Raw genomic sequence first — 12337 nt, forward strand, 5'->3', positions numbered from 1 at the left:
AGAAAAGTTCACGGGTGAAAAGAGTGGAAGCCCACGCGGCCGCGGGGGCGGTGGGCCCTCCTCCCCGCGATCTCGCTTCGTTTCCACGCGCGCCTCGCGCTCGAGGGTCACTGATCCATGGGCCCACCAACCGACCTCGCGCATGAGTCATGACTGCTGTTGGACTCTCCATGAACCACGCTCTGTTCGCTATCGATCAGCTGATACCTGGGGCCGGGGTGGGAGGCGACGTCATGGGGCCCACAGGTCAGTGTACTTTGGGGAGTGAACTTTCGCATGGGCGGCCGCATCGCATCTCGTCGTGGGGGTGGGGGTGGGGCCGGTCTGGCTGTCGGCCACAGGTCAGTGTACTCTCTTGCTGCTGGCCACAGGGATCCAATCTTCCCGGCACTTTTCTCACGATTTGACGTGTCAACCGATTGAGATCCACCATAATCTTGTGGCCAAAGCGCTTTCTTTCGGGACGAAAATTATATTGTAAAGGGTTTTCGTTCTTTTAAAATTTTAATAATTTTTTTTTAAGTTCTCGTCACGAAGTGATTCTAAAGTTCATTTCTTTTAGTACGGTATTTTCTCTCTTTTTCTTTCACAATTTCTCTTAAAATGAAACTGTTGAAGATAGGAGAAAATAAAGAAAATGATAACAGTGAAAGGAATCGGAAAAAGAATAAAATGAAGAGAATATGGTTGGAAATGGTCTAAGGCCACTCACAATAAGACATACTCACTCTGTCATAAATGCTTGGCGCTTTTAACTTTTACAATATTCGATGTGTAATTTTAATTATTATTTTTTATTAGAATATATTATAATATCAAATAAAAATATAATATTACGAAAATATTTTTCAAGACAAAATCTATGTATATGATTTTTATTATGTTTCCAAACTAAATATTTTGAAAGCTATTGACGATCAAATTTTTAAAAGTTTAACTAGATTTTGATCAAAACGGTAAGTATTTATAACCAGAGGAGTAATAAGCTAATATCTAAAGGTTGTCGTATCATATAGACATAAACTATCTCAATACATTGTATCTAAATTAGGATCCACATAATTAATATATAATCTCTTCCCTCACCTCACATCATATAAGATATAAGCTACTCAGTGCATGTTTATACTATGTTCATCTACTGGATTTTGAGTCAAGCTAATATATTAGGAAAGACACTAGCTCATTTTTTCTTCATTTAATTCCTTGTCATATCATATTTTGTTCTACATGACTACCTAATTAATACCTAAGGCAAGCATTAGGAGTGGCATAATATTCTCAGATTAAATCAGCAGGGCTACGGTGTACTGTATTTGTCAGTAGGGTTATTTTTTAACGTAAAATTTGTCATGGTTATGGAGGTCATCGCGGCGCGAACGAGTGTTTATTTTTGCATTACATGGAAAGTTGTTGTGTAAGAGCACAGCGTCGAATTTCCCAGACCCGGCATGCACCGATGTCTCCATTGGATGGATAATCCATCACGAGGACACAGCACAACTAGCTACAAAATCAATGGTGCGGTAGTGCCCAAATGAAGAAGAAAAATGATGGTGCGGTACCATGGTAATACTCCTTTCTGGCTCTCTTTAACGGATGTTGTGTATATTCATTAGCCAATCTTGGCTAAAACTCGAAATTATAACTGCATTAGTATGTATTGAACTATTGATCAATTAGCAATTGACATATATGCAAAAGGTGACGTATACCATGAAAATTCATGGATACAAGCCTAGAGCGCCATAGTAAATCCAAATAGTAACATGTGACTGCTGAAGCAAATAACACTTGCCAACAGGCTAAAAAATATTGTCACCTCCTATGAATCTCTTCAGTCTTTCCTATGGTGCAACAAAACTACTCCATCTAAGAATCACCTCCCTATGGTGCAGTAAAATTCAGTTCTTCTGTTACCTTTCCTTCGAGAGAAGGATACAGCTCAATCAATGCGTTAGCAGTAGACAGCTGCGGCAAACACCAGTTGCCAGGACACAAAAGACGAGCAGTTTTATCGCAAGCTTTTGCAGGTTGTCTACACATCAGTTCAGTAACTGTTCCAAGATCAAACAATCAACTAATTATAGACAAGACACCAGTTACAATGTAAGAAGGCGTGAGATACAGCTAGTCACAGTTATTTAAATTGTTTTCTTCACATACAGAACAAATTGTCGTCGCCATTTACAGAGCTAGAACTAGCTAAACATGTCAGAGTTCTGGGGTGGTCTTAGATTCTTGGCCTAACCCTGCGGCCACTGGTATCACCACCGTCTGAGAGCTGCCCCCAAACGCTCTGGCTCTTCCCGCCGCTACTGCACTCTTCCTCGCACCCAGCAACAGTTTTCAATATCTCTGACTGCAACGATGGGCAGTTGTCCTTGAGGTAATCAAACCCCTCGGTCCGGATTACAGCTGCAGAGACATAAGGGTATCTGGAATGTGTTATGGAGCTTTATAAACTTAATTGCACCAGGAGCGTCACAAACTTAATTGCACAAATAAAGCAACCAAAAGGTCATACGATGGTATGTGGAAGCAATAATTTTCTTGGTAGTATTGCGGAAAAATATGTAATTACCAAATACTATAATAGATAGCTTAACAGAATTTAAACAATGATAAGGCAACAGTAGCAAAAAAAATTGTGCTGATAAGGAAACTAGATATTCATTCACCTAACCCTCTGTCTCCATTGGCATACGTACAATAGCTATTGTAATCTAGCAATCCATATTTGTCACATCAAAAATCTGCTAATGACAACATGTTGCAGTCCAGCATTATGCTTCATTCAACCGAACAATATTGGTTATAACTGCTCCCTAGAAATAAAAATCTACTTGAGTAGCTATCTTCTAGTCATAATTCAGCTTGTTACTGTACTAAGTGTAGAACAAGCGCAATGCTATTGAAAACCATAACACTAATGCATAGCTGCATGCCTGCAATACCTCTTACTGAATTCCTGAAAATTTTAAAAAAATCATTCAGTCAATGCTATATATATATATATATATATATATAAAGAAATCCTATCTGACCAGCATAGCACTCTGGTGATCTATGATCTAAAGAATTGATTATTTGAATGCCTGGCAAGCTATAATAATGTATGTGGCTCATGCAACATGTACTTAAAACTAGATTTGATGTGAAAAGTAAAAAGTGTAAGTACCTGAAAGGTTTTCTGCAGCAAATTTTAGGCAAACAGCTTTAAGCTCCATAGCACGGTGACGATCAGCCAATGCTAGCGTACTTGCAACTGAGGTCACAGAAACGCCCTTGCATAGGTAAGATTCACATAGCAATCTTAGCCTTGCTAAGTCATACTTGTCTGCTGCAGCCAACAACTTTGCTGCCAGAGTATCGAAGATAGAACCATCAGAGCTTGATGCACCCAACTCGTTATCATCAACAAGGGTATCTCTATAGATGAAATGAAGCATCGCCTGCAAGAAACATTCACATACTAATTACTTGCCAGTTGCTGTTATACTGGAAGGATACATTCAACATAAAAACAGCAACACACCTTGAAAACCTTTGGCTCCATATCATCAATAACAAACTCTTTCAGTTCATCACTCTCATCAACCTCGCTTTTCTCTCCATCCGACTCATCATCAAAAAATTGAGATCTGAATACAGGAGATCGTGCAGCCAACACCAACTTATGGGCATGAAACCTCTCTCCTCCCACATTAAGAATAACATCAACACCCTCCTGATTGTCCAACAGCGAACCAAAATGGTAGCCAATGTCTGAGTCTGGAACGTGGATAGAGTGTGGTCTGGAGTAATCAATAGTTGACACCACAACACCCACAGTGCAATTTATCTTCAGGCAATCGTCTTTAAGAAAGTCTGATGTCTCAAGAGCAGTTCGTCGAAAGAACCTTTTGTAACCCCTGAAACAAGGACGAATATGAATTCGATTCTCAGAGGCAGTGAATTCGATTGTCAAAGGCAGACGCAACCGGCACTAAGAGGCACAATCTATATCAACAATTAAATGTCCCTAATTCATATAATGATTGCCTTGGCCTAAGAACAACCTAATTACTCAAACATAATATGGGCAGCCATGACAAGGGAAGTTAATGGCACAATGTCGCAAGAGCAAGAATGTCACACTTTACAGTTTCCACATGTAAAGAAGCCAAGAAGCGTTCATCAAGCCTTTATCCATCTCTCATTTCACATTGTGAATGCATCAGCAGAAGATTTTCATGTTCTGTGATTGAATTGGTTCCACTGATAGTATACTACAACAACAACAGCCTTTGTCCCAAGCAAGTTGGGGTAGGCTGTTCCACCGATAGTATGCATTCAAAAATTAACTAAATAGAATAAGTAATTATCTGCTCTTTGCACTAAATCAAATAATTTCATGGCCCCGTGTCTTGAGGTGATTACCTAATAAACAATACAAAAATTCGAACTGCACACATTTACATAAAATCACTGCCACTAATTACGGCTTTGCACTACTAACAAACGCACCAGCATATAACTAAACAAATGAGCCAAACAAAAATATCATATGCAGGGACCTCAAACAAAAAAGTATCACATGTATCAAACCAAACAAAATAAAAATTGCATGTCAGCAACAAGACATATTCAATCGCACATAAGGATGTAACTGCTTCCAGGCAAGACTCAGGATTTCTTTCACTGAAAGAAAAGGACCACCAAGCCAATGTAGCAGCGGCTGGCAGCTGCATCATTCCCAATCATAAAGGTTCATGTCCATTGACTCAATACGTAACCTAGTAAAACTAATAAAACAAATATAACTATGTAGCCCCAAATTTCAGTTCTTCTCTTACATCAATTTACTTCAATAAAAACTGCACAGGAAAAATTGGATATAGGCTTATTGAAAATGGTGATCAAATATATAAGGATAAATGCCACCTCAGGAGGCTGTCAGGAAAGTAGGAAACTCAAAACTTATTCAAACAGGAACCTGGCCAAGTTCAAATATGCTTTAGTATGAAGGCAATCAAAAAGTTCATCAGTTCACTATTACACTAAAACAACTGACAACCAAACTATAGCAACTCAAAATATACATTCCACAGCACACATTGACATACTGGATAAAATCACAATTGCACAAGCCAACTACGCATATGTGATAGTATTTCAAGCAGCAGGGCTAAATAATCCCATGATATATATGTTCTCTAATTTCAACAATGGCAAATTTATCAGTGTGCAAGGCAATTTACCAGTGAAGCATACAAGAAACTGACATCCAAACTAAAGGAACAGACAAAAATTGCGACTGAAAATCCATGTGACCATGAGACCACCAAAATGGCAACCTAATTATCACCAAATAGACCCTTGTGCACACTAAATTCTCCATGGAGTAAAAATCTGCACCCACAAGCACATAAATGAAGTACAACTAAATCAGTGGAGCACAATTTTGCAACACACATATACCAATTCACCATCCCACTCAACCATTCAAGTCAGAACTGATTGAACTAGTAATGTACAATCAAAACTAATCATCACCCATTAGCGGCGAAATATCCACATGATTGTACTACACATACACCAAAATTCATCACAGCACCAGAGCCATGCCAGCACATCTACCCAAATTCAATAGTAAGCTATAATTCTACTACCGAATAAACCTCTGTGCATGCCAATTCGTCACAACTGGAACAGTCTTATACTTGTAACAAACTAACACGGTAGAATATCGAACAAGCACGACAGAAATGGGCTAGGAGGGATCAGCACGGTGCTTACCACATGGAACCGCGGTACTTGAGGGTGTACGGCCCGGACTCGAGGGAGCGGTCGAAGTGGGAGTGGACCTTGTGCTTGCCCTTTCCGCTCTGGTCGAGGAGCGTGAGTTCGAAGAGCGCGCGGACGTCGGTGCCCTCGGAGGCGAGCGCAATGAAGACGGAGACGTAGGCAGAGTTGTCCTCGGGGTTCTTCCCGTCGGGGTAGAAGTAGACCGCCCACTGGTACCCGCCCACGGAGAAGGTCTCGCTGGCGATGTGCTTTCCGAAGCCCATGCCCTTGGCGAGCGAGTAGCCCTGGATCACGAAGCGGTGGGAGCCGTTCACCGTCTCCGTCACGGAGCGCGAGCTGGTGGGCGACGCCGACATGTCCCGCTGCGATGGGGCGGCGGGAGCCGGGGCGGTGCGAGGAGGAGGAGGGGCCGCGTGCGCGTGCGCCGGCGGCGGCGAGGCGTCGCCGTCCATGGCGGGCCGGCCGGGGCGGGCTAGGGTTAGGGTTTGGGGTAGGCGGGGATTGGGGAAATTTTGAGGAGGGCGTTCGGGTTTGGCTGGTTTGCGGGTGTGGGTGCCGTGGCCGTGGGCGGGGCGTGGTGAGAGAGACGACGCTGGTGCAGTGGTGCGCAAGGCGAAGCTGGGAGCCCGGCGTTCGGCTCGGGTCGCCGGGTCGGACTCGGTGCTCGGTCGGTTTCGTCGTGTCAACTGGCCAGGTCAACTCAACTTGGTCCAGTTGGAGTCCGTTGCATATATACACACGTGCGGAAGGCAGGCGCATGCATGTAAAAAGACACGTGAAGCGAATCACGCCGGGCCGTCGCATTGTCCTAATAAACTCTCCTCGATGATAAGGGCTTCGCTCCCTGTCAACAACCGTCCACTAGGTTCACAAATTCATTTTACCTCCGAAAACGGTAACCGCACAGTAATTTCATCAATTTTTTTTAATTTTAAATTTCATCAATTTTAAGTGGTAACCGCTCGGTTTCTAAATGTGGTGCGGATCGAATTATCTGGTAATCGTGGTAACCGAGCAGTTACCGACAAATTTTCGAACCATGCCGTCCACGGTCGGCGGGCCTGGCTGATGGCCGTGGTGGCTATGGATTCTAACTCCGACTCCGACCATGAACGCCTGCTGCGCGAGCCTGAGTTCACCATCTGTGTTGCGGACGACGACGCCGGCCACCGCTTATCCTCGCTGCCCATCGACGATCCAGTTAGAGAGATGCCTCATCTACGTACTACATGCTTTTGCTGCATAGATGGTCATAAGTAGCGTCTCATCAGTATCGATTCGAGCGTAATCGGTATTGTTGACGTATTAGTGCCGGTTCTTAAATTCCCGCGCGATATTGATAGTGCATATCAGTGCTGGTTCTTAGTGTCTCAATTATTGTTCACGCGTGAGAGTTTAAGAACCGGTACTGATAATCACTATCAGTGTCGGTAGGAACTAGAACCGGTACTAATGCCTCTATTATATGTATATCCAGCACTTGGCCGCTCTCCTCGTTTACTCCATTTAGCATGACGCCGCTCCTCCTCCCGGACCGCCACCTCCTCCCTATCCGCAGCCTCCTCGTCGCGCATCGGCTTGTCACCAACACATCCTCGTCCTCGTCGTGCGTCGGCCCGCCGCCTCCTCCTCCTCGTCGCACGTCGACAGCCGCCACCTCCTCATCCTTGTCGCGCACCGGCCCACCGCCGCCTGCTCGACGTCCACATGGTGAGCAGCAGCAGCAGTGAAGGTGGAGAGCGTAGATCTAGGTAGCGTTGAGATGGCCGCTCCATCCTATCCGGTCGTTTGGGTCCGAATGACCACTCTCGTACTCCCGACCTCCAGATCCTCAACGGCGTATCCCCTTCCTACCCGGAAGGGCCACAAAACACATGGGATAGTTCTCAAATTCAAGTTAGCAAATTGTAGTTAGCCAATTTAGATCAAGAAATTAGATATGTATTTTAGTTCAAAATATGTTGGCTTATTATTAGATGTATATGTCATGATATTAGATGTGTATTGCTATATCGGTGTTTTAGATGTTACCATCACTTTTCAGTGAGTAACTAGTTGGTATTTTCTTGTTCTGCAATTGATGACTTGACATAATTACGAGATTATCCACATGTGCCGATTGATATGGTATTGGCGTTTTTTTCTCTCGGCATGTAGACGTACCTATGACTTGTCCTATGTACATCTGCATACTCAAAGATGAAAATCTCTTTGCTATAAACTATAAAAAGGTCAGTTAATATTGCAGTTTGTAGTTAACAAATTCATAAACAAAACATACCGATTGATATAGATGTTTTCTCATCTACAATGGATACATGACATTATTACGGACCTTGGTGGCACACCACCTGTGGTGACAACCACATTGACTGATAATAATAAAATGAAGATTACTATATCTGTCGGAAGATTAACTCATATCGCAGGGATCCCGAGAGACCCCTTTTTAGAGATTTGGCCGAGGGATGATCCTGAATAAGTTCGTCAGAGAAATAAATGGGGATGAATGCAACGGCCGGTGATGGGGGAGTGACGACCTAGTGAAAGAAGAAGTAAATGCACCGGAATTTCGACAGGTTCGGGCCGCACGGGGCGTAATACCCTACTCTTGTATGGATGCTATAACTGTCCTGAGGAAGTCCCTCAAGGATATTGTTGGTTACAAGAATGTTGGCCTAACTAAGAGCTTGAGGCTCCTTGTTCTTCGGCTGAAACTGTGCTCAACCTTGCTCACAGTGTCTCTCTTGCGCTGTGTTCTTCCTTGTTGTTGGTGTTGTCCTCTTCTGTGTTCTTGGTGTTGTTCGTCTTTGTTGACGTTGTCTCTCTACTGCGTTGCCAGCTATTTTAAATACTCGCCGGCCACGACATGCCCCGAACGGAAAGGAGAGGGCTCGAGTTCCGAGACGCCATAAATGGAAAGGGTGTCATCATTTCTTCTGGGTGAAGTAACTAGGGGTAGAAAATGCGTCGTACACCCGGTCGCCCGTCACCATAAATGCCCTGGCAACGGGTGCCGTGGAGAGGGCCCACCGGGCAGCCGCAGAGCAACCCGGCGTGCCCGCCCTGTCTTGTTCTCCTGCCACAGCAGTGCGGCAGACGGAACGTCTTGATCCTCACGACGTTATCCCGAGACAAGCCGGATGGCGCGGGACGGGACCTGTGCAATTAATGACCCCACGTCTCTCTGCTAAAACGTGGCAGGAACTGACGCTAAGCGCGGCGGGAGCAGTTGGAGGTGTCAGGCCACACACACTCATTAAATGCGACCTCGGACCTCTGGCTGGCTGACACCTCATCGGCAGGCCCCTCGGGGGCCTTTCTAGGTCGTCGGGGTACCGAGTGCTCGGGGGTATTGTTCACATCCCCGAGTACTCTCTCCTAAGAATGGCTATCCTTGTCTTAGGGGTGCCGAGTGCTCGGGGGTACTGTTCACCTCCCCGAGCACTTTCTCCCGAGCACTCTTGCATGGACCTTCGGAGAACCGAGTGCTCGGGGGCTGCCACGTGCAGCCCCGAGCTCTCTCTCCCGAGTACTCTTGCACGGACCTTCGGGGAACCGAGTGCTCGGGGGCCGCCGCTCGCGGTCCCGAGCACTATCTCCCGGAACTTAGCTCTTCTGATCGTCGGGGGACTAGGGTGCTCGGGGGGGGGGGGGGATCGGGCACCTCCCCGAGCGCTTTCTTCCCAGTACTTGAACTCCGTGGATCATCGGGGAACTGGGGTACTCGGGGGCCACTGACCGTGGCCCCGAGCACCTTCTCCCGGGACTTGATCTTTTCTCATCCTACAGGAGAGACTTCGCGGGATGACGCTATGTGGCGGATAGCTAGTCTGGTCTCGGGATTTAGAGACCCCTGGTTCCTGATACAGCGACAATATCTTTTAGCATTGGTTTTCCTAAATAAGGATATATCATTATAACAGCATCAAGCTCCGAAACAGAAGAAAGATTTATGGCTGAAAGATCTGCTATATATGCGTTTCTATGATCGGTTAACCTGTAACTTGGATACATATTTTCAGACTACAGCTATTTCAAATTGAAAGCGCTTGAACAGAATGGGGATGTGCTTGCAATGACTCTTAGGCTCTCGCGGTTATATGCATCTAAAACGGTTGGTGACATGAACCTATAGTTTGTAGTTATGATTATTTTAATAATATTAATTTTTCTCTCTCTATATTGTTGCTCTTTGTCTGTAGAATTTTTACTGAAACACTTGGATATGGATGGATCGTAGCTTGACTTCAATCTTGCGTCTTCTTGCCCAGCAGTAGGGTACACACTACTTGATCCTCAATGCAGAAATGTCCCAAAAAAGTACCAGTCACACCTTAAATTTCAGTATGCTAGTAACAGTTTTGTTATTTACAGAAGTCCAATGAAACTTCCGTCTGAAGCAAAAGCTAATGCGCTCATTTATGCACTGAATCATTTTGATCTAATATTTGGAGTTGAAATTTTAGATATCAACTATGCATGTAATGATATTTGATGTAATTTTAGAAATACATGTATTTTAAATTAATGTACTAAGTGTTTATCACGACTTAAACATTAAAAGAATGGATGCATGTGCATGTGATGCATTTTGGATTGTGTCATTTTTTTTACTGAATATCTATCGATGCTAGTTCATGAATGGAATCGGCATTAATAGCGATTTTTAGTGCCTGTTTTATACCTATACTGATAATCACTGACTATCAGTGTTGAGTAATCAATATCGATTCAAAATCTATTATTAATAATAATTTTAAACTGACACTGATGAGATATTCTGCAGTAATATTTGTCTCGTAATTTGTTGCCTTTTCGTTGTTAGATTGATTTGGATTTTTTTTTCTCTCTCCGGGTAGCTATACGAGGGCGCCGTTCAGGTTATGCTTTTCGCACTACTATCATTCGGGGTCGGGGTCGGGTTTTTTGTTTTTTGTTTTTTTGAGTCGGAGTCCAGTTCGGTTGCACGGATCACGATCACTAACGAACATGAGAAACTATATATTTGCACGCGGCAGGCCCATGCCCATCCATGCAAGTCACGTCGACTAGCGATCTTGTGATGACAAAGGCTTCGCTCCCCATCGATCCTGACCACCGCACGCATATTATTGATCTGTAATGTAGGATTTTTTGGTGGCTTGGCGAGGAAATAACTGGAATTAACTAGGAGGGAGAAGAAAGCTGTATTTTATATAACATACACTATATGAAAAAAAAAAGTTACAGGTGACAGATGATAATTATTATAGGTGATGAATTTCACACCCGTTATTTTAAACACATCACTGATAAGTCGTTATTAGTGATAGGTCTGACGGGTAAAGGTTCATCACTAATTAAGTTATAGGTGACAGATCACAACTTAATTCGTTACTAATGGGGATCATATGTAACGGATTGTATCTGTTATCCATCACTTATGACTGAATATAAGTGACCGATCGTAACAGTGACATGTTACTTATGATTGATAAATATTTTTCACGTTTTTAAAAACAAAAAAGTTAAAAATATATTTTTTTTACGACCCGAGCCAACTTGAGCTCATTGCATATGCCCCACAAGCCACGCCATTTTTCAAAGTGTTCTCAATCTTTGTGTTTCGTGGGAATCGAACCACCACTACCTCTCTCGCGCTCGAACCCCTTCACAACACAGCTATCACGTTGTTGTGATATGAAGCGGATATTTTATCCTTTTAATCTTCGTTGCTGAAGGTTATAGCTCATCACCTAATAAGTCATAAGTAACGGATGACGGTTATGACCCGTCAACTATGTCTATATTACCAATTTGAATGTTTTCAATAGGTGATCCAGAACGTTCTTGGTAAAACGAATATAATTTTTACATACGGACTCCGATTTCATCTAGGACCTCTGACACAATGAAAAAGAAGATTCTTTCAAAAAAAAGCTATGAAAAGGAGTTCAAGGGCCAGCTCAATGTATACATTTTTTTTTGCGAAAGGAGCTCAATGTATACATGTATGAAAGAAAACACAATATGATACTATGTATTGGTGGAGTTGTTTCTGCACATCAATTTATTATCCTTTATATGAAGTGACTGTCTTAACTAGTAATATGATACACGTTATGCATGGAGAGTAGCCTAACTCCAGTAACAAGCAGGTAGAAAAAGGTTCAATAGTAAATCCAATCTACTAAATCAATGCATAGTTCTGAAGAAGTTCATCCAATCTACTAAACCAAATTGAAGTATGGTTTTATCGATGAATTAGATCCATCGCCACATCGTGAACATGCATACCAAATCATCTTTGAACTGGTTTCACCACTATGAAACAACCACCTCAAAACAAAACAAGTATAGATTGAAACAAAATACTAAGGCGGCAGGGCGCCTAGAATTTACAGTACTTACTGGTCTCAATGACGTTTTATTCAATAAATAAAATGTGAGAGACATTTTCATCTAAAAAATAAATGCTATATGGATAAGAAACAATACCGCAACGGATGTTCTCACAATGATTTACTTGAGTAAACCATTTAATTAATAGATATAGCTAACATGC

At 43.1% G+C, this 12337-nt stretch overlaps 1 protein-coding gene across 3 annotated transcripts; it reads right to left on the bottom strand.

Moving 5' to 3' along the window:
* Positions 1 to 2058: 2058 nt before the first annotated feature.
* On the bottom strand, positions 2059 to 6458 carry LOC133890983 (BTB/POZ and MATH domain-containing protein 5-like). Of its 3 annotated transcripts, none has more exons than XM_062331650.1 (4): positions 5782 to 6453; positions 3539 to 3914; positions 3182 to 3455; positions 2059 to 2418 (listed from the first exon to the last, which is right to left on the bottom strand). In XM_062331650.1, exons 1-4 carry the CDS (start codon positions 6240 to 6242, stop codon positions 2234 to 2236), a joined length of 1296 nt encoding a protein of 431 aa, XP_062187634.1. In that variant the 5' UTR covers positions 6243 to 6453; the 3' UTR covers positions 2059 to 2233. The 3 variants fall into 3 exon arrangements, with proteins under 3 accessions (XP_062187634.1, XP_062187635.1, XP_062187637.1); XM_062331651.1 differs by having other exon boundaries at positions 2273 to 2438; positions 5782 to 6458; XM_062331653.1 differs by lacking the exon at positions 2059 to 2418 and adding an exon at positions 2447 to 2971 and having other exon boundaries at positions 5782 to 6458.
* Positions 6459 to 12337: the final 5879 nt, after the last annotated feature.

Source organism: Phragmites australis, chromosome 14 (genome assembly GCF_958298935.1).
Source record: "Phragmites australis chromosome 14, lpPhrAust1.1, whole genome shotgun sequence".
In the NCBI taxonomy this organism is placed as follows: domain Eukaryota; kingdom Viridiplantae; phylum Streptophyta; class Magnoliopsida; order Poales; family Poaceae; genus Phragmites; species Phragmites australis.